The sequence below is a fragment of the Larus michahellis genome, chromosome 3 (genome assembly GCF_964199755.1).
Source record: "Larus michahellis chromosome 3, bLarMic1.1, whole genome shotgun sequence".
Classification (NCBI taxonomy): Eukaryota; Metazoa; Chordata; class Aves; order Charadriiformes; family Laridae; genus Larus; species Larus michahellis.
Window position 1 is genome coordinate 22,627,971 of NC_133898.1, and position 25,893 is coordinate 22,653,863.

At 42.5% G+C, this 25,893-nt stretch overlaps 1 protein-coding gene across 14 annotated transcripts in view; it reads left to right on the forward strand.

The window, feature by feature from the left end:
* Nucleotides 1-914: 914 nt before the first annotated feature.
* MAP4K3 (mitogen-activated protein kinase kinase kinase kinase 3) overlaps nt 915-25,893 on the forward strand; it is an 81,005-nt gene continuing 56,026 nt past the window's right edge. For 8 of the 14 annotated variants that reach the window (XM_074579085.1, XM_074579093.1, XM_074579086.1 and 5 more), the window contains exons 1-6: nt 933-1,202; nt 10,734-10,791; nt 13,910-14,000; nt 19,751-19,815; nt 22,116-22,171; nt 25,459-25,506. In XM_074579085.1, coding sequence (XP_074435186.1) covers nt 1,095-1,202; nt 10,734-10,791; nt 13,910-14,000; nt 19,751-19,815; nt 22,116-22,171; nt 25,459-25,506 — 426 coding nt within the window. In that variant the 5' untranslated portion in view covers nt 933-1,094. Of the gene's footprint in view, nt 1,203-10,733; nt 10,792-13,909; nt 14,001-19,750; nt 19,816-22,115; nt 22,172-25,458; nt 25,507-25,893 lie in introns of all 14 variants that reach the window. The other 6 variants (XM_074579091.1, XM_074579092.1, XM_074579097.1 and 3 more) reach the window with 1 other exon arrangement.

Here is a 25,893-nt window from a genome sequence, read left to right on the forward strand (position 1 = left end):
ATGTGGGGACATCCATAACACATGGTTCCCACGCCCTGCTGGGGTGACAGATACCCCACGGCAGCCAGCAAGGGCACCAGGAACTCCCGTGGGAGCTGGCACTGGAAGCTGCAGGCAGTGGGGCAATGCTGGGATCCCAGCGCGTTCCCAGTTTTGCGCGCCGGGGCAGGGAGCGCCGGGTTCCAACGCACTGAGATGTGGGGAAGTGGCCCGTCCCAAGGGACAGACCAGGGTCTGGGCACCCGCGGAGAGGGGACAGCATGAGGCAGTCCTTGGGCTCCAGGATTTGCGGGTCCTCGGCTTCATATGTGGGTTCCGGGGAGGGATGGCGGTTCCCGTGCCGAGGAGGGGCTAGCTCTGGGAGGTACCGGCTGCATGCTGGGGTGCTGTCTTTGGGGGTGGGGTGGGTACCGGTGGGTGTGCATAAGGCTGGCTTTTTGGGCTGCAGGCACAGGGGACCGAACCCAGAAGGGTGCCCGAGCCGGCAGCGACGCTCACGCCTGCGGACGAGGCAGTCGAGGCGGCAGTCGGTGCCTCGGTAGCAGCAGGTCCGCCATAACGCAACGTGCCGGGACAACACCGGACGGCCGCTGCCCAGAGGCGGCTGCGGCAGGGGGGGTGAGGGAAGCGGCGGAGCGGCCGCCGGGGGTCGGTCTGACAGCAGCGCCCGGTGCCGAGGGCTGCCGCCAGCGGCCCCATCGCGCAGAGGCTCGGCGCTGCCCAGCACCGCGGCGGAGGCGGAGAGAGGTGCCGAGCGCGACGCCCTCCCCTCACGCCCAACCGGGAAAAGGCGGGGGGGACCTGCCGGGGGCGGGGCGGGGGAACCGGGCGGCACAGGCAGCAGGCTCATGCGCAGGAAAGGCCGCCCTGCCCGGTGCCGGCCCGCGCAGGCGCCAGGGTCGCCGTCCCGCCCCGCTGCGACCCTGGCGCCTGCGCAGTGAGGAGGTGCGGCGCCATGTTGCCGGAGCGGGCCGGGGGGAGGTGGTGAACGCTCTGGTACCGGCTCCCCTCCCCTTCTCCTCAGCCTCCCCGCCCCCCCCCCACCCCCTCCCGGCCTGGGGGGCCGCGGCCGAGCGGGGGCCTCCCCCGGCACCATGAGCGGCGGCGGCGGGCGCGTGTGTGACCTGTCCCGGCGCAACCCCCAGGAGGACTTCGAGCTCATCCAGCGCATCGGCAGCGGCACTTACGGCGACGTCTACAAGGTAGACGTAGCGCCGCGGTTCGGGGGACGGGGACGCGTGTGGTCTCTTCCCCCCCCCTTCCCCCCTTCCCAAGGCGGTGGGTTCCGTTGACAAGCAACTGTGTCGGGCCTCCTCCGAAATGTGAGGGGGGCTTCCGTTGCCAAGCGACGCCCTCCTCCCCCTCCCTCCCCCCCTGGCCCTGAGGGGGCTCCCGCCATTGCGGGCAGCGAGGGTCTCCCCCGGCCCAGCGGGGTCTGCCCCCGTCCTCATGGCGGCGGGTGGGCGACCGGGCCGGCTTCCCTTACGGAGGGGCCTTGCCTCCCGTGTCTCTCCCTGCCGCCGGCCTGGCCGGCCCGTGCGAGGGGGTGATGGAGGGGGCGGCCCCCGGCGGTCGCCTCGGCGCTTGGGGGCGGCCGGGCCCCGCCGCTGGCGCGGGGCTGGCGGTGCGGGGCCGCCGCGCTCTCTCGGGCTCCTTCAGCCCTGGAGCAGCCCCGGGAGCCGGTTGTTGCCGCTGCTGGCTGCCGGCTCGGGCGTCTGCTTCACGGGCGGAGCCTGCGGGTCGGCTGCCCTCCAGGCCGAGCCGGGAGCTGTGGGGGTTGCGGGAAGCAGACGCTCGCTCGCTCGTTTCCAGCCCAAATGGCACTTTAAATCGCGTGCCTGAGGGCGACCGGGCCTGTTCATCCCGGCTGCCGCTCCCGTCGTCGTCTTGGGTGGAAGCAGCAGTTCTTGTGTCTCTGTAAAACGTGAGGCCGAGCAGTCAGAGGGCAAACTGGGGAGTGGGGAAAGGTGTCGTTAGGATCAGTCTTTCATGATCCTGTCCTAACTTCAGAAGCGCAGGAAAAGCAAAGCTAAAGCAACAGCAGCCGAATGTAAGTTTGACTTTTTGGCCTTTCCTTTGACACTTTGCTCTGCAGCGTATGTTGTTATTTGTGTATCCAGTTGAACTCTTGCCTGATGGGATGTGGCAGCCTGTCAGGTAGGACGGCGCAGGTTGCGAGCCGCTCCTGTTTGGTGGCAGAGCAGAGGGTAGAAGCGAAGTCTTGTGCAGCCTGTTGGAAGCATCACTTTAAACGTGTGCTTTCCAAGTGTCTTCTGGTCTGATTTTGTCGTTAGAGGGTGCGCATGTGTGTTTAAGGAGCCTTGTTTTGGTAGGCAGGGCTGTAGGATAACATGCAGAGCCATTCCACAATTTGAGGTGCACAAAGCTGGTGCTGATGCTGCCTTTGACTCTAAGTGAATGCGCCTAGAATGAAGTCTTGTATGGATTGGGGTGATTTTGGTTTAATCTCAGCTCGCTTAAATGTTACGAAAGTTTCAGGACCTAAATCTCCTTGTTACAGTGTTCTTAGTATGCTAAGTCCCTGCTTTATTGTTTAATTGAAAGGTGTGTTTATATTGCTTTCCCCACCTTGCTGGCTTTCTTTGAGTATTTGTGTACTATGCTGAGTCTAATTGCCTTATGCTCTGTTTTAATGTTTTTCTGCAAACTGTTATCTTGATGCGCTCAGCTCTATTTCTGTTGCAGTTTTTAACTGGCATATTGACTCTGTGATATCAAACAGATTTTTTTTTCAGTGGTCTGTACACGATTTTGATGGATGTGAATTAGCCAAGTCATCCGTGTTTACAGTTTAATTTTAAGGATGTTACCTCTAACCATAGAGTGAGTATTTAGATTTGCAATACGACTATGCATCTGAAACCTCTCAAGTTTCGTTTGGTTTGTCAAGGTTTTCTTGACAGTTGTCATGCTTACATTGCAGTAGCCTTCATTTCAGTGCTCTATGAGTGGCCAGTGTTTGGCACTGCTTGTGACTCTTTTTGTTTGAGGCAACTCAAACAAGACTCCCTCCTCAGAGTGGATTTGTTTATGTTTACAATCTGCCTGTGGCAGCTGAGATAGAAGATGGTATATCAGGACCAGAATACACTAGGCTGGTATTGTTTATTTCTTCTAGATAAGAGAGACGTAAGTGCTTTCTGATTAGGGTGTGGATGGTGTAGGGAAAATGCAGTGTGCTTTTCCCCCAGATGGGTTATTGCCGTTTCATTTTGAGGCAAGGTCTTGCCCAGGGCACCTTCAAAGTGGAGCATAAAAGTAGCCCAAAAATAATAATGAAAGCGGGTTACTTTTAATGTGACAAAGAGGAAGTAATATAGTCTTATGTGTCATCCACACGTGAGCTTACTAGGACTTTATCTTAAAGTTGTGAGGGGTTTCGTAAAACTACTTTCATTTGGTTCATTCTGTCACCTGTAGGTGAAGTTTGTGGTTGATGAAATAATTGTGTGAAGTTGAGATTAGCTGTGTGACGATGGTGCTCATCAGCGGTGGGATTTCAGTGAAGTGGATACAAGCGCTGGATGTACTCTGGCATCTTCAAACTGTTCTTTGTAAATTGTGATTTTTCTCCCCTTAGCAGGAAGAGCCATGTAGGGAGGTATTTCTGCTGTTAGTAGGTAGGAATTATTGCCTTAACAAGATGACGATCTTGTTATGTTGACATTCTTGCTAAATGTTGACCTTTCTGTAACCTGCTTTCCTGGCAAAGAGTTGAGGAGCTGAAAGCAGAACAGCAGACTGGCATCTACTTCCTTGCTTCGTTTTAGTTGAACTGAACTACAACAGGGCATAGGTTAAATGCTTGATTTGTTTTAAAAGAAAAAATTATATTAAAAAAAAAAAGAAAAAGAGGCAGAGTCTCTACTCTGAAGATTTTTGAATTTGAAGTAAGAGCCCATGGTGCAGACTGAACTATGTAAACTCGAAGGGAACAAGGATATGGATCAGATTGATGTGATCCTGCTGCTGTGAGTCCTGCTGTTTAGCTGGTACCTGGAAATGTGCTAGTGCACTGCAAGTACGGATTTTATAGTTATCTGCCCTCCCACCCAAGTTCAGCTTTCATAGAGGCCTTGGGGAAGATGATAATGAATTCATCACAAGAAAGGTAATGGGTAACTTGTTCATACCATTAGCTCTCTGTCAAATATGCACAGTTAAGAATAGTATGTCTCTTCTAACTAAGTGTAAGTTTGTTGTAGGAGATGAGGCTCCATCTGGTTGCTTAGTTCTTAATGTATGCCAGGCATCTGATTGCTTGGTTCTTAATGTATCCCAGGGACATAAACACTGGACATAACACTGTTTTTGATGAGGGTCTGAAAGAGTGATGATGATTGATTGGGTTTTTAATTTTTTTTCAGTGAAGCTATGTTTCCATGTTAGATAGGTAAAAAGTTAATATTGCAAAGTTCTCATTTGAAGTTTAAGTAAAACACAGGACTTCAAATCTGTCCAGAGATGTCTCCTCTCAAGAGGGCTAAAGTTAATGGTGAAACTGAGTTACTACTTTGTTGGATGGTTGATGTAACAAAACACGGACAGAAAATCTGCTAATAGTGTTGTTTATTTCTGGAGTTGAGTGTTGTATATCACACTTTCATTTGTATGGTTTTGTTTTCTATGCCTCAGTAAACTTGTCCAGTACTTTAGCTTCATCTAAAGTCTAGTTTAGAGACTGACACAAAAATAGCTTTTCTGATTGCAGTTGTGTGTCAGGAAAACTTTTGAATTTCACCTTCTGTTTCTGTCAAATATTCTCGTCCAAAATGACAACTGCTAGAAAGGATGAAAATTAGTTATGCTGTTGTACAAGTAATTTCTGTCTTTTGTGTTTCTATATTTCACTGTTACAAAGAATTTAATTGTGTAGGGTGGTCAGCAAAGTGTAAAAGAAGAGTTATGTCTTTTTGATTGTGAAAAAGAGATACTGTCCTGTCCTGCTCAGTTGCAGGAGATATTCCTGGAGTTAAATGAAGTGGTTGCTTGATTTTGTTTGCTCTTGTTTATTCCATCTCTCATTTAGAAAGACTTTTCTGTCTCTTGGTATGAGACGGCTATTCTAATTATCCCTAGTCCCAGGTCCTCTGTAATTTATGCCATTCTTTTACGGTTTGGGCTACAAGTGCTGCACGTGGTATTCTGACAGAGACCGTATTAATAATAATACTATAATTTTACTGTTTACCCCCATCTTAATACCTATGGTTTTGGTAGTAACTGCACATAGATTTGAAGTACATTCTCAGGTGATTGTAGGTCCATTTCTTTTGTTCATATGATCAATTTATATCACAGCATATCCTGAGGGGGGAAAAAAGTAATCATTGCTTTGGTTTAATAAAGGTTGAACTTCATTTGCCATCTCACAGGTGATTCATCTAGTGTGAGTGGACCCTTCCAAAGATTTTCAGCATCTTCCAAAATGAAAAGCCCTTCTTTTACTTTGCCCTTGACTGAAATTCAAATAATTGGGATAATTAGTGAGATTATTGTTCCTGCAAAGGTATCAGTTATACCATGTCTACCTTATTTAACTTCTTTTTGTCATTTATGGCTTCAGCCATTTAACAAATGAAGACAACGCAGAACTCAGTAGGGTGCGCTTTGCTTGAGGTCTCATTTTTAAAAAAGAAAAAGCCTAATTTTCTGCTCCCCAGCCCTTTGGCGTGAGCGTTAGTTTTGGTGAGGGAAGTCATACAGCTACCAGCTCAACTGCTTCATGCTGAAACTCTCCAATTTTGTGGATATCTCTGGGGAACAGGTGGTGTGACTCTTTCTGCTGTCAACTGTGTTTCGGAGTCTCTGGTTTCTGATAGAGATCCTATGTGTTGCTGGAAGGGAATGTGTCCAGAACAGATGAACCTGAATTTTGATGAATTCCCATTTTGCGGAGTCCTACGCACAAATCTCATCTCTCCACGTCTGTGCCGTATTTCCTGGGGTGATCCATTTAGACATCAATTCTTCTACAGCTTTGCTGCGTCTGAAATACTGAAACTGCGCCTTTTGGTTGTGTGCTTTTTGATATGTATTTTAGTCTTCCTTTCTTCTTGATTGACCTTACAGCTGTTGAAGCTCCTTTTGTCTTGGCTGGAGATATATGTCTGTGTTTTGAAGGCTCTGTATTTCATCTTTAATTGCCTTTTGAAGCATGTCAGGCAGGCAGAGAGGAGTGGATGTTTGGCCATCCTGTTTTTACTGTGGTGAGTAAGTACTAAAGGGCTTAGTTTCCGTAACTGTGGTTTACTTAACCAAGAATCCATGCTTTGTGCAGGGATTTTTGTTTGCCTTCATTTCAGATCTTTTTTGTTTAACATCACCTTTATCAAAGCATTGTTTTCTAAAATTGCAGCTCTGTTGCGTTTTTAGGTATCGCGTCTCCTGCCAGAATGTGGAACCTAATTACTTTTAGCATAATTCTTAGCAGTTCAGTTCCTGTTAATTACAGCTGTGACTTTGTAGGATGGGCTGAACTGATGTAAAAAGCTCACTGTTGCCTGAGAGGGGTGATTCCTTACCCTGCTCCTGGCTGTCTTCCTGCTTACCTCATGTTAGCTCTGGTGCTCAGCATGATGCCTGGGCCAGCGCAGTTAGCTAACCTGGCAGAAAACTAAACAAAAAAAAAAAAAAAGAGGCAGGTGGTTTTCTGCTGTCTTGGAGAGTTCCATCAGCCCCTGGGGGAGTCCTGTGGGTTTGAGAGAGGCTGGAGGGGAGGACTGGAAGCAAAGGGGTTGGGAAGCCGTTTGGGTGCGTTTTCCTGAAGAGCGGAACTAATCCAGGTTCAGGAAGCCTGTCTGTGCCTTGGGACCAGTTATCGCGTGAAGTAGCAACTTGTTTAGAGGTCACTCGCCTGCATTTTGCTCAACGATTCACATAAGAGGTAGTCAAAAACAAAGCACCCTGTTGTTACTGTCCAAGACTTTGCTTTTTGGCCTAGTTTTTGTTATGGCATTGTACACTTTATAATACCAGCTTCCATTTGAAGGACAAATATAAACTTGGCAAGATGTTTACCTCCTTGGATTTTATGACTGTGTTTCAGCTGCACAGACCTCTCCTTATGAATCTACTGTAGTGCCATATATTAATGGCAGTGCTAAGTACTAGCCTTCCTCCTCCTTTTCTTTTTCCACTCCTTTTCAGACACACACCATGCACATCTTTTGCTTGGCTGGTGTTTCTTAAATAGAGGCCATCTGAGTACTGCCCCACTCCATTGCTCTTTCCTTCTCTGCTTCAAAGTAATAAGGTCTTTCCAGTTGTGAGACATTTTGGTTAATGAATTTTTTGTATAGTGCAATAAGAACAAAACTTGGATTTTTCTAGCTTTTACTTCTAGTGGGTGGCAGTTTTTTGTATAACATTTTGATCTGATATCCTACTGTTGTCACAGAGACACCAGTAATTATTTTCTGTTTAATTAGGTAGTGCTTCTCCAGCCTGATTTAGCAGTTGGTGGATTTTTTTTAAACTCCTCCCCCAATACAGCAGTCTAGATTTCTGGAAGAGTATCATTCTTCTAGCCGCTGGTAGCATGTGGATCCTTATATGGTTTTCCAGAGCAGACATTGTATAAATGCTGTACACATTTAGTAAAGTGACTGTGTGTAGATGCAGGCATTATAGGCTGATCTTTGCTTCTGGAAAACCCGTGTAATGCATTCCCATGGACATAGCAAAACCTGCGTGTGAAGGAATTAGTTGCAGGCTCTTGCTCATGGAAACAGGGATAGGAGGAAGATCTCTTGGCTATTGTCGGCAACCTCATCATCAGGAAGGCTGGGAGTTAGAGCTTTTACAGGGCAAGTGGAAACAAAAAATGAGTGTGTTTTCTTATGTGAGCCTCTGAAATTTTTGGTTGCATTTGCCAACTCCAAAATACTTGCTTGAAATTGTTCTTCAGCTACCTACTCATTAGTGATGCTTCATTCTCAAAACCCATAAGTAATTGTCAAGTTTAGTGTGATTATGCCAAATGAAAGCAAAAGGTAATGTCCTGTAAATACTGACATATCGTATGGTATGTACGTGAGCACCCTCAAAGTAAGGGTCAGAGCCAGCTCCAACATGTGTTGAAAAGCATACAGTACTTCGGTCTTTCTTAGTCTCTTATTCATGTGAGCTTAGGCAAGGAATTGTTTCACAAGGGGTGATCTCAAAGGTATTTGATGAGATCTGGTAAAACCTCTCTGGGGTACCTAATCCTCATCCTTACCCTCCGCAAGGAACCCTTGCATCACTACAATCAGAATTATCTCTTTTTTCACATACTCAGATTAACAAAGGCAATTCGTATTCTTACTTGTGATAACACCTTCAATGCTAATAACCCAAATGAAATATGATGCAAAGTGATAACTTATTCAGATTGTCAACTTTAAGTCATGTTTTCCTAAGTAACAATTCATGCCCTTAAGCGGTTGGTAGCCTGCTGTTCCTGAAGGCATTGGTGACCTGCATTGAATCAGATTTTGCTCCTCCTTTCTTGCCTTCATGAGCCCAGGCATCTGCTGGTCCAGAGAATGACCAGCTGGCCAAAGAGTCCCACTACTGCTGGTGTTGAAAGGAAGCAATGCCTAAGCTGAAGGTGAAAAGACATGTTTGTTCTTTCCTGCCCATGATTTTCAACAGTTCTTCAGTGTCCTGCTCTCAAAAGAAAAGAATAAAAATCCTAGCTCATGTTTCAGTGGTGCCACTTTTGTGTACCAGAGAATGAAGGCGACACATGAAATAAAAGGAACTACTATTTTTGTGGTTCTTAATGTCTTTGCGTCTTTGTTCCACCATACAGTGATGAGTGGACGCTGCTGCCATCAGTGGGATGGGCAAATAATGACTTACAGGGAAGGCTGCCAGAGAAAATTTATTTTTAAACTGTTTTTTCTACAGTCTTTCAAGTTTGGACTACTCCTTGACTTTTACAGGATACCCACTGGTCTTGGGATCTATCCATAAACGTCTGCTTGGAAATTATTTGCAAATGCCAGTGCTCCCAGCATTGCAGAAGAGTGTCGCCACACCAAGGAACAGTGGGAGGTTTGAGACTGGCTGCGCTAGCAACAACCCGAGTAGATCTCTGAACCCAGAAATACACACTGTGTTTATTTCCAGACTTTATTACTAGCTATTTTTTATAGTCTTATGGTTTTTCCCCCCTCCACTTGTGGTTCAACAGCCAGCTCTCAAGCTGCCATGTTAAGAATCAATACCTTTCAGTATTCGGTGAGTCTCACGGACAGTTCATAAAAGGTGTGAGCCCTCGAACTCCTAAAGTGACTTAAATTAGACCATTAGCCACTGTAAAGGTGTAAGACCTTAAACAAGACCATAAGCCGCTGTAAAGCTGCTGTGCAGGGAGTGGATCTGTCACAGCATTCAGCACGGGGGTGGTCCAGCGCAGCGCTGGGTACCAAGACTCTCCTGGGGAGAGGAGAGGCTGTAGCTGAGCATCCTTCAGGACCTACTGCTGCAGCGCTGGGGTGCAGCTTTGCTGCCCTCTCCCCATAGCTGGGGTCAGGGGCACAGAAGCGTCCTGAAAGCACTGGGTAAATGGATACTTGGTTTTCAGTTTGTAGTCAAACGCAATGGTTCTAGAAGAGAAATCATTATCACCATAATTTATGTTGCTTCTTAATAGCTTTAAAAAAATGTAGCTTCCTTGTTTGCTCAGTGGAATGTAGGCTTTAGCATGAGAGCCCTGTACAAAATGCAGTTAAGCTGCTGAGTAATTGCTGCTGAAGTTGGCCACAGAGCTGCCGTATATACAAGGGAAATGCTTTCTAATTCCTTTGTTGCTGGCTTGTTTTCTTCGCACCATTGCGGAAAGGGAAGGATGCTGTTGCTGGCGCAGAGTAGGGACCATGTAGTGAAATGAGCAGGAAGTGTTGCATTGCTCTAATGGGAGTCTTGGAAGCAGTCAGGTATGCTGCAGGGTACAGCACTTGATGCTCCCTGGGCCCTGCTTGTCTGCTGCGAGATCTGTGCATGTTATAAATTCTTTGCAGTCAGTATCTCAGTGGTCGGTTTGTTTATGGGTTTTAATGTGGAAGTACAGCATGGTCGAGAACTTGCATAAGTTAGGACCGTTGTGTGGCAGTGCAGGGTTTCCTGGGCATACTTAAAGCTTCAGATCTTGGTACGAATTAGCTACCTGGTTTTCTTTTTTCTTTTTCTTTTTCTTTTTCTTTTTCTTTTTTTTTTTTTTGAGATAGCTTGCTTTGTTGTTAGAAAATAGATTTAGGATGAGAAGTTTTGTTATAAGAGTGCTTACTACAAACTAGTGCTGGAGAAGAGCATGCTAGCTACAGAATTCTTACTGTTTGGTTTACTGTCTTAATGACAGTAAAGGCACAGACAGCACAGACATGGATTATTTTAAATAAGTCTTTTGGATATAACAGAACTCAATAAGGATGCTTATCTAATGAAAATATATGCTGTAAGCCCCCCCCAAAAAAATGCATGGTGTATTTGGGGGAAAAAAATCTAACCTTGCATGAAATGTGAATATACAAGGTGGTTTAATTTATTGGCTCCTCCTGAGATTGTTTTTGCTTCAAAAAAAAAAATCCCAATGAGTGGTTTTACTGTTTTAGACCCTTAAGTGTCTTGGTTGCTCTTTGACTCTGTGTTGTGACAGAATGTCAAGTTGAGAATGCAGAGCTGGTTGCTGTGTTTTGCTGTCTAAATTTTTTTTTTTTTTGTAGGCTCGAAATGTCAACACGGGTGAGCTAGCAGCAATTAAAGTAATAAAACTAGAACCAGGTAAGTGTTTCTTAACTGAAATAGGCCCCGGAAACTAAATATTTTCATGCTTAAGATACAATTGTACAAAACAAACTGAGTCTACTTATTGAAATAAGGGATAATTGTTGCCTTTTAGTGTATTATAAAATACAGTGTTCTAAAAAATAACAAGCATGACAAGCAGAATGTGAGAGGAAGAAGGGTAACTGGAGAACAGTTAAAGGAAAGCTGATTAAAATTTCAGTCACGGTTGTGTTTTTTTTTCTTAAGTACTATTTTTTCAACCCATGTGATACAAAAAACTTCATAGAACAAAAGAAATGAGGAAAACAGCAAGGCAGTAAAGAACTCACCTGGAGAGAGCATAGAGGGAGAAATAAAAAGAAGGAAGGGTGTAATAAAAGGTGAGCATTAGCATCCAGGAATTGAGTGTATTTCCTGAAATTCTCTTGGAGACTGATGAGGACTTCGTTGTATGCTAGGCTTATGCTTGAACTGTGCTTATGTTGTGATGTCACAAATGCCGTATGCCCTACAGATCAATTATCAGCCTGTGAGGGCTGGTCTATTAATATGGCTAGACTTGTTGAACAAGGGTACAGTAATCTAGGAAGTAAAATATCCAGACTTCTTGTTTAGTTTGTAACTGTTGGGGGTGGGGAAATATCTTTACTACTACCTGGTTTGATCCTTAAGGTCTATGCAGGCAAGAAGGGAAAGAAGTTGCTACTTTCTTCCATTTTTTCCTCTTACAATTCTGGAAGTGATCAGAAATGTTGTGTTTATATAATGCATGCACATATAAAAATTTGGGACAGGACAGTATGTTACCATGTAGTTCCAGAAGTGTATGTTCATCGCACTTCTTTTATTCATGCTGAACACCATGGTCCCAGATTATCTTGTCTAGTTCTGCTGCTTTGGCTTTTTATGTCAGTTCCCATTGCTGGAGTAGTTGGCTGTGCATGACATGGACAACCAGCCCAGCTAAGATGAGCAGCCGTGCTGTGTCTCAGTATGGAACTGTAAGGATAAAATGGGAAAGGAGACTTGTGTAGTGGGGGGAAAACCATAGGACTCAGCAGACCCAGATGATGTCAACCTTTAAAATAATGCAACTTTTTACTTAGCTACTTCCACTCTAAACATGAAGTGAGTTGGTTAAAAAAAGCGTTGTATGGGTTGTGCTGAGTAGGACTTGGAGAATCATGCTGTGTATGCTCTCTGAGCTGCGGCCAGAGCCTGGAGGTGCACTGCAGCAGGGGTAACTTGCCCTCATGCTATGCTGATGAGGCGAACAACTGTCATCTTGCAGCTCAATCTAGTATTTTTAGCAGCCTTGGGATACATGAGTGTGGTACACAGAGAATGCGCTCTCGCTATCCTCTGTTTGCTCAGCGAGCTGTTTCTCTCTGGAGTTGTCGCTTCCAGTTGGGGTAGAGGCTTCAGTCAGCTCCAGATGAGCAGCGTCCACATGCCAGAAGTGTGGCACTGGCTTTCTTTGCAAGTTTTGCAGATTGGGGAAGACTGTGAAGATTAACTAATAATGTTAAGCACTTACTCTAAAGCTGATGCTACTTTATTATTTTGGATGCAATGAAAACACCGGTCAAATACTGGAGGAATCGTGTCCTTTCACAGAGATACCTGTCCGTACGTGAAAATAATTTCTTGTTTACTCCTCAGTGTTTGCATGTTTGAAGGTGTAGTCAGGATACAGCAAGCCATCAGCAATACACCACAGACAGTAGGCAGTCTGTTGTGATGTTAACTTGCAGCTTGTAGTTTGAAATTTGCTTTCAGTTAAATAAAATACAGGCGAATATCGGATTTCTGGTTAAAAAGTATCAAATGGTTAGATCATCTAGGGAGAAACTTAAAACACATTTTCTTAGGTAATGCCTTGGCCAATTCGGTTGGAATTTGTTATGTTACATTTGAAATTTATTAATGGCAATATTTGAGAACTAATTTTGGGTTGCAAAAATTGATAAATATGAGCTTAGTGTCTGTATACAACTTTTTGGACAATAATTTGGCTTCTGGTTTAAAAGCTATCTTGAGTAATGCTGAAGTGTGCTACAGTAGTACACTGAAAGCAGGATTTTGACATACATCGAATTTTCCTTTTTTTTCAACTAGCTTATAGAACCTCTTAAGTTATTTGTGAAGTTAAATGGTTAATTTAGGCCTTCAGGCTTGTTTCACCTATGAAGTCCTTGAGGTTACTAAGAATAAGTTGGTTTATGTGGACTGTGTATGTCTACTAACTAAACAAACTTCAGAAGAGCATCTTTGGCAACAACATACCAAACTAGCTATAATTTGCCCTTATGACTTAAGAAGTTTTGTAGGAGCCCCAGTGTAAGATACTGAACTGCAAAAGAGCACTTGACGTATAGTTCTTAAACAATTAATTGAAAAGGCCATCAAATATGCTACCATCATTCTCTTACATTTGATATCTTTCTTGCCTTCTCTCTCTAACTTACCTGCAAAACCCGTGCAACAACATCCCCAAAACAAAATTTTCAATTTCATACATGACTTTTTCAGTGTGCGCATCTGGTAAGAAGGTTTTATAGGAAGACAGGTCCAACAGAGGTACCAAATAGTAAGTCTCAGATAAACACCACATCTATGTCAGTGTCTTATCTGGACATAAGTTACGCAAAGTCCATAAATCCATGTCCTTACCAAGGTTACTGAAAAGTTGCATCAGCAACGTACTGTTGAATGTTTTTTTGCTCAGGAAGATAATCTGATGTGTGTTGGACATATGGCCAAAAATAGCAAAGTTTTGTTGTGTTTTTAAGTGCTTGGGCTATTGGCAGGGCATATGCAGATAGACACGGTGGGGTCTTAGGAAAAGTAAAGACTTTAGAAAGAGGTGTGGCCAATATCCTAAGAGGTATCAGACAGCAGATGTGTCCATCTGCCCCAGGATGAAACTCTTTAAGAATATAGTAATTTATTACTAAGTAAATATTGATTTACAACTGCTTTATATGTCTTTGAAACTGGCAGATAATTAATTTTAGTTACTTAAAATGTTTATTTTATAAACACTTACTGAAAGTCTAGTTGGGATGTGAGTATGAACCAGGCCAATGAAAATATTCATTCTGCTTTTCAGGAGAAGATTTTGCTGTTGTGCAGCAGGAAATCATAATGATGAAAGACTGTAAACATCCAAATATTGTTGCTTATTTTGGCAGCTATCTCAGGTACAGTTTGTTTCTTTTGCTTACTTAAAAATGCTTCTCTATCTCCTTGTAAAGGACAGGTCTATAAGGCGGCTTAAGCAAAATATAATTTACCAAATAGGTATTATCCACTTTTATATTTTTTTTCTTCATTTACCTTAAAATCTGCTGTTTACTACAGTGTCTCTCTAAATAATGTTTCTCGTAGCAAAATCTTTCAGTGACCCTGTACTTACGTTTCCTTGGAACTTAGTTGTTGTTTAAAAGCTTTGAACTTAATACATAAATAAAAAATGAGGCAGAAGTATGACAAGTATGAACAAAGAGTCTGTGTATATAGTATCTTTTAAATATGTTTCCGTAAAATGTCTCTTAAATTTGCAAAACTTTGGGAAGTATAAATATTGCATAATACAGAGTTCTCAGAAATGGTCTCACTTAACTGGTGTGGGCATGTAAAATTGTCTGAGAACTCAAAATTGAACGTTATGGGGAAATAGGGGGAAAAAAATTATTGGCTTTTTCCTTCCTAAAGAGTAGTAGTATTATGTTAAGCTTTAAGGACAATTTCATACTGAAGTACCTAAGAGTGTAAACTGTGCAGCCTTTAAAAAGCCCACTTGTGGTTTGTATTTTGTATTTATTTTAAAATCTAAAAATTATTGATATTTTAGCGCTTGTCTTTGCTTTTCTCTCTTGAGCTGCAGAGTTGTTTGGGACACTTAATGTAGTATATGTAAATTGTTCTGTCTCATTACTCTTTTGTGTAATTCCTTTTGTAAGGTATTATGCTTACTTGTAACAAGTACGGTAAACTTGTATTCCACACAAAGGCTCAGTATTGAGAAAATTGATGGCTAGTTTCTAACAACGTTTGCTATTATAGTTCTTTTTTAAAACATCCTCACAAATGTTTTATGCAAAATATAGCAATTTCTTGATATTCAAGGACTTGACCTTTTAATGCTGGATTTTGTGAATCTAATGTTGTCATAATTATAGGCATATCATGCCGTGCAATAAAAAGTTTTTAAAAGGCTCTGAAAAGTCGTGATGCTCTTTATGGCAGAGGCTTCTCATTCCTTTCAGATATTCTCATCTTGTGTCTGCATGGGGACAATGTAGGTAGGACATGGTAGTTCTGCGTGTTGTGAAGGCTGCTAGACCCTATTCATAATGGGAAGATGCCAAGTTGAGTTTACTTGTGCATGTATTAGACTTCAGCGACTCCAGCTGAAATTCTCCATGGTGGTTATCTGGTGCAGCAAAAAGCCTTTCAGCAATACAGGCCAAATGCTTTTGGTGGAAGATATAGGTGGTATTTTCACATGAAAAATCGTGGTACATAAAGCCTTTCAACAAAAATTTACCATCTTTGAAGCAGGAATGTATGCCAGAATTTGGCTCTTGTATTTGGAGTGCATCTTTTCCTTTTAAAAATCCTTTCAAATTTGACCAAGTTACTTTCTGAAGTACTGAATTTCTTTTACTTTCATTCTAGATCAGCTAGAGCTTGGGAAATCCCAGTTACTGTTCCTTTTCTAGCCAGCAGTGTCTGGTTTGGTGCGTGTTTGCGGTGCTACAGATGAGCTAACACGAGTTCCCTGGCTTGCTTAGCCGTTGTTGCGTGTTCCTTGTTTTGCTCTGGAGTGAGCTGGGACAGGATGTTGAAATGGCAAGTATGGAGTACTTTGTGGTGCTGTTAGTGACCTTGATGCTGAATGTCTGCATAGTTTGAGCAAACTGAAACTGGACAAGTTGAGCGTGCTAGGACTTGGAGGCAGTGTCTGGGAATAGAGAAAGCCCTGACAATAAATGCTAGAGGAGGGAGAGGGGTCTCATGGAGAAGCTCAGCTAACTAATGCTGTCCTGAGGAGTTTCTTCTCCCTGCCTCTTGTAGTCAGTGTCCTGAATAGCCCTGGGCACTTACTGAAACCATGTTTTATCACTGGTGGGGTTCATTGCATCTTTCTCAGTACGAGTATTTTGTTAGCTTTTGTCTCGCGAGTGAAAGTATTGCAGGCTGACAGATACAATTCAAGTCAATAGAATCTGTCTTTTGAATGATGTTCGCTTTATAGTAATTTCAAAGGTCTGTAGTGGAAAAGCTGGTCATATTGGTACTTCGCACACATAGTTCGCAGACAGTGTGCAGCATGAAGGAAGTTTGCAAGAGCAAATGTATTTTCAGAATAAGATTAATTAGAAATGCACTCAAAGTATGAGAATGAAGAGGAGAGCAAGCCATTGCCTAGCCCATTAGATGAACACCATCCGCATCCTACAGTGTGCGAGGATGGGAGTGTGTGATTGTGTACGGCTTGCATTATCATTACACATGTGCAGAAAGAGATCAAAGTCTGAAGATAAAATCAACAAGCCATGCTGTTCTGGCATCCCATACCTTGAAGGGTGCTTGTCTTGGCAGCTTGAATGCTTTTTTAATGCTGAGCTGGTCTGTGAGCTGCATTATGCACAAGCTTGTGTGGGTGTGTGTACAGATAAAGCTTGTGTACATGTAGGGACTTGGTATTCCAAACTAGGAGTGTCTGCACTTCAGTTTTGAATGTTTAAGGTTAATTTGAAGGTTAACCTAAATTGTGCGTTACTTCCATTCTGTGCAGTACTGGCAGGCTTTTTCTTGTGCATGAACAGTCAATTCTTAATACTGCTACATACCTCAAAGTCATGTTAAACTTTTTTTGAGAATTTGTGGAGTTAGTAACTAGCCTGTTTGATGGCAGCTTACAGATTGTCATGTTGTAAAGTTGGCAAGGGATCTTGTGATCTCCTAAAGGCAGTATTTGGAAGCTCCATGTTATGGTGAATAAGCTTTTTAAATGGACGTGGCATATTCTGAGAGTTGTGTGGCTGGGACCACATAGTGGCCTGCCCTCCTGTAGTGCCTCCTTAGCCTTCCTCCCAACCTCAAAGCCTGCCTTTGTTAGGGAAGAGAGCACCTTTGTGTACATTAAAATGTCCTCCAGCGCATGTGATTGCTTTATTTGTACTTGTCTGCAATACTGGGAAGGAAGTTTTGTTGATATTTTTCTTAATGCATGACATTGTGCACCACAAACCTGAAAGTCATTGTTAGTAAGCCTTTCAGAAGACAAATTAAGAAAGAAGTAAGTGAGGAATGGCAGAGGGGGGGGGGCTGGGGCTCTGGGATGCTTTTGAAGTTACCCTGAGCTATTTTTCTAACATATGAACTTCTGACCAGAATTGTGAGGGTTCCATTTGCGTTTGTTTCTGGAGGTGAGATTATTTGTATTGCAGAAGCACAACGTATCCAGTTGTCTCACCAGCTGCTTCTTTTAACTAGTCACAGTGGGAACAGATTGCTTAGTATAACTAATAAAAAGCTGCTTCTGATTTTTAAGATTTCCTGGGAAAAAAGACTGTGAACAAATATTGTTGTTGCATTCAACTTTCTTCGAAATTCTTAGGTTGAAATGGTACCTCTTCTCATGATGCTGCATTTAGGATGGGGATGCTTTTTCTTTAAAAAACAGTTTTCCTCTCATCTCAGGGTATCAAAATATACCTTTGTAGAACCAGATTTAAATTTTGGCAAACATATTATATATTTTGGCACTGTCTTGTGCTCTTGCTTTGTCCCCTCCCCTTTCTTTGGTGTAGTGCTTCTTTGTCTAGGCAATCCAATGGCTGTCCTTTGAGGTCTCTCATTGTCTGACCTTTTCCAAGTATCTTTCAATGATAAGAACAAGAAGAAAAATACCATGGTCCCGTACTTGGCACTACCAGCATATTGTTCCCCATGCTTTTCTTCTGTTTATGTATGGATTTTTCAGTCAGTCAAATTTCTGCCGTGCGTTTAGCCTAGGTGCTAAGTTGCAGACACTAAATGGTACTGTTGGTCTTGTCTCTGTTTTGTTTGCTGTGCTTGCCATTTCCTCTGCAGACACAGTACAACTGTGTACACTGTTACTGTTGATTATATGGATTTTCGTGGTCTCAAAGCACTTAGGGGCAGTAATAGAAGGCTAGATAGTGAATTAGAAATCCTCTTACATTTTTTTGTCCTTTTCTGTAGGGCTTTTCCACACTGGCAAGTTTAATGCCCAGTAAGTGAAGGTGTGAGTTTACAGCACTTACCTCCTTCATGTCTCTTACTTTGCGGGTGCTCCTGCTGCTGTCCAAGGCTGGTGGGGTTATCCTGGTTTTTTTCCCCGCTTCCACACTGCTGCTGCTGTTGGCATCAAACAGGATGCAGCCACATGGGAAAGAGTGGCTTTCATGAGCCTAGTGCCCCAAAAAGTGTCCACATCTGAGTCCTGCATCACTGTGGGGAATAAACAAGGGACATACAGATGTCTGTCTCTTCAGTGCTGCTTTCTCACTCATGTTCTCCTGCTGCCATCGCTAATTCTGTTTTCTTTCACAGGTAGTCATGTTGCTTCTGTGTCTGACTTTGATCAGTTATTTCAGTGGAAAACCTTCATATTATTTCAAGCAATGCTTTAATTAACCCCTAGAAATGTATGGAGTTAACAGCCAGGGACTTCCATTGCTTAAAATCTCCGTATTGCCTGAACAGTACCTTTCCCACCACGAGGGGAAGCAGCTGGGGAGTAGCTTTGAGGACCATCTGGACTATGGACATAAAAGGGGAGGAGATCCAAGAAAGTCAGTTCTTCCTTGGAACAGCAGCTATTCTAGCTGTTACCTGCTGGTGAGAAGTACTTGCAATTTGCAGCTCAGGGGATAAGCTCGGCACTTACACCATTGCCTTGCAAAATTCCACAAATGTTGGCGTTGCCTGCAGGAGCGTCTCAGCTGTTCTGACAGTGCCTTATGAATGCAAGAAACCCAAGACCAGGAGTCATGGGAAAACTGCAGAACAACCAGCAGTCTTTCCTTTGGTTCCTGTGTCCCAGTCTGCCCTAACGTGGTTGTATGCCATTTTTCTTTCCTCTGTGTTTTGATGGCCACAAATGACTAGGCAAGTCCCAAATTTTCTGCTTGCCAGAATGCCTTTCTGCAGCCACATGTGGTACATCTGTCTTACCAGTGAAAATTACGAAATTAAAATAGAATTTAGTGTCCATAATAGAAGATACCTTTGAATCCTTCAGCCCATTGTCTATTCTTGAAAAGCATCTTTTATGGAGGTATAGTGAGTCAAGCTGAATTGATTCCCTTAGTAAGAGGAATATAAAAAACTTCCCTCTGACCCTTGCCACCAAAAATATCCACAAGTATTTTTGAGGGAAAAGACTTCATCTGAGAAGACCCTTACTCACAACGTGGGCTCCACTCTGCGTAGCTTTCACTAAAGCACTACAGTTTCATTCCCATTTGTTGTGAAAGAAATTGAGTTCAGAGATATCCTGAGGGCTTTTTGGTTTAGACTTCTTTTTTGTTTGTTTGTGTTAATTCCTCTGCTCTGAAAAAAGTGGAAGAGAAGTGAAAATGAGGAAGAAATAAGAATCCATATCTGTTCTCTCTCTACTCTCGGTAAAAATATATTTCATTTTCGTAGCAGATCTTGAATAAAAATCAGTGTACATGTTTCACTTACACTGTTTTTATTACTCCAATAAACCCTGTAATATTTTGGGTATTTCGTTAGTTACTGTTTTGACAGTGAAGTATCATATAAAGATTAAATCATATTCATTATTTGCCTTGTTCTTTTCATAATACAGAGCTTGTTATGTTGTGCTTTATAATGTTTGAGTCCTTTGACTTTTATAGGTGCTGTTTTCAAATCTGACAGCTAATGAATGGTTTTGTTCACTTTTTAGACGAGACAAGCTATGGATTTGCATGGAGTTTTGTGGAGGTGGCTCTCTACAGGATATTTATCATGGTATGCCAAGTCTGTAATTCCTTAAAATCTAAGTAAAGCTTATTTTCAAAAATGGAGATGATTACAGTGTTTTGGAATCAGAGAGGAGGAATCCTAAATTTAGTATCCGTAATAATCCATTGAAGGTTAATTTTAGCTTATGTGTTTTACACGGTTGGTTGGGTTTGGGTTTTTTAAACAAAATTAGCTATAGTGGGTTTTTTTCTGAGCAGCGGAAGTTATTTCCTTCCTTCAGTAGCTCATATATCCATCGCTACTTTTCAAAGACCGTAAAATTACAAAATATTGTATTGTAAAAATAAAAAATTATATCCTGATATGCTGTCTTTCTTCATAGCCATTTCATTTCTGAGCTTTGGAACTGAGCTTTAGTATAATCTATACCACTGCCTATGGATACGTAGATAAGTATGTCGATTAGCATGGATACTCTTGTCCTTTGTAAACGGTGGTCTTTTGTGTGTTTGTATAGCCGTACTGTCAAGAGGGTCTCTTTTTCTCATGCTGGGTGCATGATGTGAAAAGCAAAGGTAGCCTATATATTTGCTTTAGGCTTAGGTGCAATGAGTGGTCAAAGAAACAAGGGGCGTGTGCGAATCTATTGCACAAAGAGAGGATCAGTCAATTGATTGCAGGTTTTTTATCAAGAGATAAAATCAGTTTTGAGGGATTTTATTGCCCTGGAATTAGATTTGCTTAGGAAAGGAGTACACCATAAGCTAAGTAAATAGCACTGTGGTTTTCAAGTGATGTTTTTCAGACAGGAAATCCATCCATATTCCAAATGGTGAAGATTTTACATGTTAGGATCTTCACATCCTTCTCTTGTGTGTAAACAGCTTATATATTTTTTTACGTTTAACTTGAGTGCAATTAAAACAAGGCTCCAGTTCACAAGTTCACACCATGCTTGTGGCATAGTCATTTGAGCATGGACTTGTAGATCCTTTACATCTTTGCTAATGTTGATAAAAGCATTGTGTCTAATAAGCTTTGTTATGTGGAACACCTGTAGAGTAGGAAATGAGCTCATGCCACATAAATGCAGGTGTCGTACAGGAGCGGGTTTCCTGTTGCGTCTGATTTTTGGCTTCTCTGATGGTAGTTGGAGTGGAAGGTTCTTTTCTGATCTTAATTACGTTCCAAAGTGTCTTATTCCAATTGAACTATAGGCCTCTGTGATCTTAAGTCATTTAGGTTAATCAGAATTAAATTTCTCAAAATAAACATACATGCCTAGAAATGTATACTCTGGGTGATAATATATTTAGTTTTATGGGAGTTTGGAGCTTTTCTTTCAGAAAAGGGAAGATGGATCTAGACCTGTTTTGAAGATATATGTTGTATGATGATACTAATTATATTATGGTTGTGGGTTTTGGAGAAGCTAAACAGTTAGGTGCTGAAATCTTGTTTCATTTTTAACTCCCTGCTCCTTCGGTTTCCTTTCAGAAACCACATCCAAGTTGTCTATTTGTTTTCTCTGCAACACCAGAGACGCTTGTAGTGAGGACTGCATTTCCTGGTCTTAAACCCCTTTAATTTCAGGGTCAAAGTCCGATAACTGAGGACCAGTCACAGGCCATTCCTTGCTTGCTGTTCAGTGTTTGGTTTGTGTATTTGTTTAGAATTGAATTGTTTTCCTTTAAGAGACTTGAGTGAAGTGAGACCCTGGAGGGAGAGGAAGACTTCTTCCCTTGGGAAGCTACTGAGCCTGCTCAGAGGGAGAGTTTGAGAAGGTGCATGGTGTGTCAGGCCCAGGAGCAACAGTGCTGGTACCTCATGCAGAAAAGGGTTGAAAAGGTGCAGAGAGCAGGTCGCATGGCTACAGGGAAGAGAAAGCAGGTCACATGGCAGCAGGGAAGGACAGAAGGAGAGAGCAGGTCGCAAAGGGTAGAAGGAAATTCCTAGAGCTCAAAGGGGACTGACCAGAGTTTGCTGCAGCTCTGAGTCACTGGGTTGGAAGTCCAGCCCTTTATAGAAGGACAGAATGGGTTTGTGCAAGGGAAAAAGTTGCTGTTAAGTCACTGCTTCTGTTTCTTTTTCCTCTTAATTACTTCAAGGTTTTTTTATATGGAGGGAGTTAGTAGTTTTCATTCCAACAGGACTAGACATTTTTGAGTTTAAAAAATGTTTGCTGGTCTTTGGGATGCTCAATCTGGGGGAAAGTCTAAGCACGTTTACTTTGAGACTTCTAGTATAAGATCCTATTAGTGCAAAGGGAAATAATTGAGGTATGGGTTTGGAATGGGTAGCATCTTACCTGATTTCGAGAATTATTTTTTTCCCTTTCATTGCAGTGACTGGACCACTTTCAGAACAGCAGATTGCCTATGTCAGCAGAGAAACACTACAGGTAGTGTGTTCTCGGGTTCTGGTGGTTGACTCTTAATGTAAAAGTATTAAAAGCTAAAAATAAAAGCTACAAATATGTGCGATGCCGTGGAAGTACAGTGTTTGCATGGCTTAGCATTTTTGTCAGACTTTTGAAGATGTTCTGTATGCCTAGAATGATTTGGTAATTGCATAACCTCCAATTATCCTGGGTCATTTGAAGAAAACTGTCTTTCTGCTGTTATTTTTTTTTTTTTAAGGGGGGGGAGCAGCATATTTATTTATCCACATTTGTGGTACAAATTAGTTATTAGAAGTTTGAAGGAAAAATTTTAAGACTCAGTTTTGCATATCTGATAGTTGATCTGTGCCAATAAGAAAAAAAAAATTGCCTGTATTCTCGAGATGTTCAAATTAAGGTCACCAGCCTCTACTCATGGGTATGCCAGCTTTCATTTTTCTTCCCCAAATTAAAGGTTCGGTTCACCAGTAAAACTTAATAAGAAACGGCTTTTTTGGTGGATGTCTTGCTTCCGTGTGAGAGAGCAGTTCTTGGCTTCTAGTGAATGCAGATCTCTTAAATGCCTTCAGTTGAGAGCTGCTGCCTCTCTCAAATGCTGTCAAGATAGCTCTATCCCTGAGCCATCTCCCTTGCATGCTCCCTTACCATCTCCCTATGCTATGCCAGAGAGTGCTGACTTCTGACTTACAGGACGTGGCTTTTCTTCCTTACAGTGAAGTCTGTATCTGGACAGACATCTGGAAGTGTTTTGGTTTTTGAACCTTTAAACCCTTTTGTTCTTATAGAATCATAGAATGGTTTGGTTTGGAAGGGACCTTTAAAGGCCATCTAGTCCAACCCCCCTGCAATAAGCAGCGACAATCTCCAACTAGGCCATGTTGCTCAGCATCCCATCCAACCTGACCTTGAGTGTTTCCAGGGATGGGGCATCTACCACCTCTTTGGGCAAGCTCTTCCAGTGTTTCACCACCTTCATTGTAAAAAATTTCTTCCTTATTCTTCCTTTTTCTTCTAGTCTAAATCTACCCTCTTTCAGTTTAAAATCATTACCCCCTGTCCTGTTGCAACAGGCTCTACTGAAATGTCTGCCCTCATCTTTCTTACAAGCCGCCTTTAAGTACTGGAAGGCTGCAATAAGGTCTCCCTGGAGCTTTCTCCTTTCCAGGCTGAGTAACCCCAACTCTTTCAGACTGTCCTCACTGCAGAGGTCTCCAGCCCTCTGATCATCTTCATGACCTTCCTCTGGACCCAGTCTAATAGGTCGATGTCTTTCCTGTGCTGATGACTCCAGAACTGGATGCAGTACTCCAGGTGGGGTCTCACCAGAGTAGAATAAAGGCGCAGAATCACCTCCCTCGACCTGCTGGCCATGCTGCTTTTGATGCAGGCTGGGATGTGGTTGGCCTTCTGGCTTGTGAGCCCACATTACTGGCTTATGTCCAGCTTTTCATCCACCAGCACCCCCAAGTCCTTCTTGGCAGGGCTACTCGATAAATCCCTTCATCCCCCAGCCTGTATTGATACCGGGGGCGGCCCTGGCCCGGGTGCAGGGCCCTGCGCTTGGCCTTGTTGAACCTCATGAGATTGACGCAGGCTCACTTCCCAAGCTTGTCCACGTCCCTCTGGATGCCATCCTGTCCCTCAGGCATGTCACTCACACCACTTAGCTTGGTGTCATCTGCAAATTTGCCTGAGGGTGTGCTTGATCCCACTGTCTATGTCATTGATGAAGATATTAAACAGTACTGGTCCCAGTATGGACCCTTGAAGGTCCCCCCTGTATATAGTTTCTGATTTCTTCTTGTAGCTTATAATGCAGCAGTCTGTCCATCCATAAAAGTAATTTGTCCAATGTTAATTTTGCCATCAATTTACATGTTTGATCTCCATATTTAGAAGCCCTTTAAATGGTCTGTTTTCAAAGAACACTTGCTATCAGTTCTGGCTGGAATCGGTAAGACTCATTCTGAAAATATAGGTCCTTTAAATGTGGCTTCTAAAGTACCTGCCTTCAGGCGTTCAGTTTTGAAAATGGTGACCTCACATTCTTTCACAGTAGTGGTAAAAATGAGTGAGTTGTATGGCTCACTGTGCCGGTAGCATCCAGAGATTTAAATGCTAGGCGTGTACAAGGGACTTTTTTAGCTAATGCCAGTTGTTGCAACGGTCAGGTAGATGCTTTGATTAGTTGCACTCTGTACCAAAAGCAAATTGAGTCCAATTTTTGGGTCTGCATGCACGCCTGCAGTGATGACTCTGAAAAACCGTTGAACCAACAGGGTCTTGTTAATCATTCAGGCTTTCATGAACTGACAAAAAAATACCCCAAAACTCTATCTTCAGTGGTACTGTTGTCTATCTGCACAATGTTGTTCACTTGAAAAAAAGTACCAAGTCATGTAATTAATTGTTTCCTCATTTTTCCTTTTGGTATATTTAGGACCATCCTAAATATAATGCTGATGAAATGCTGATAATTGAAAACAATCCTAATTTATTTTTGCAGTCAACTCTGTGATGTCTCGCATGAGCTGGCAAAAAACCCAAAAGTTTCTTGACATAGGTATCTCCCTCCATCAAGTCTGCATTTTCATGGTCCATGACCATAGAACGAGGAAGATATTTGCATGTTGTTTTACCCTAAAAGAGAATTTTGAAGATAAACCTGGAGTGTCAGAAGTTACCTACTCTGTGATTTGTCATGCAGAGATTTGGTTTCATAGAGTTCTTCCAGAATTTAAACTTAAAGTTTCTAACTCATGTTGAGTCCTAAAATGCTTTAGTACTCTCATCGAGACCCAGAAAGATAACCTAATGCTTCTGAATCCATGAACTGGAGTTGAACTCCTGGGTTAGACCCGAAGCACTGCCTGCTAACGTGCTTCTTGACTTAATTGAAGTGTGTAATGATATAGGAGATAACTGCACTAGGTATCCCGTAATCTGACTGTTGAATAGAAGACTGTTAGGCAATTTAAAAGTAATTAACTCAGTCTAAAAAGGTGACAGTTATCACGTCCAGAGGAAAACTTGGTTGGGGAATGCTTCTCTTACAATAAATATGGTGACTGGTATTCTTTCCATCTACCCTGTGGTTTTGAGACTATGCTACTACGTACATTGAATTTGCAAATGCAGTTCAGATACACTGAAATATAAGAATGCTCTTCAGTCTACAGGCCATTTAGATGATTGAATCGTATCCTAAATTGCTCTGGTAATTAAATAAGAAATGCATATAAAATGAAAAATATTGGACTAAATTATTGTCTAAATATTTTATGCAGGGACTATATTACCTTCACAGTAAAGGAAAAATGCACAGAGATATAAAGGTAAGTAAAAGCTGAAAGTAATTTTTTTTTTTAAAAAAAGTCTACCTCACCTCTTATGGGTCTTTACTGTTTTGTATTGGGGGGGATATGTATGGGGGATATTTTTAGATATGTAGGCTTTTCCTATCTATTAGAACAAAATAAAATATTCTGCCCAAGGGAAGAAAAAAAAAATTTCTTTAAAATGCCTGCATGGAAATAGTTTGTTCTTTTAATTGCAGCCAAACATACTATTTATTTAGACCAGTGCTGTAAAATTTAAGCATCAGCTAGTGTCCAGAGCAGCATATAGTTCAGGTGGCTGTAAGGGTGTCCTCTGTGCAAAAGGAAAGGTTTGATCTTCCCCACACCTTTCCAAGAAGCTCGACATACCCTTCTCTCTGCATG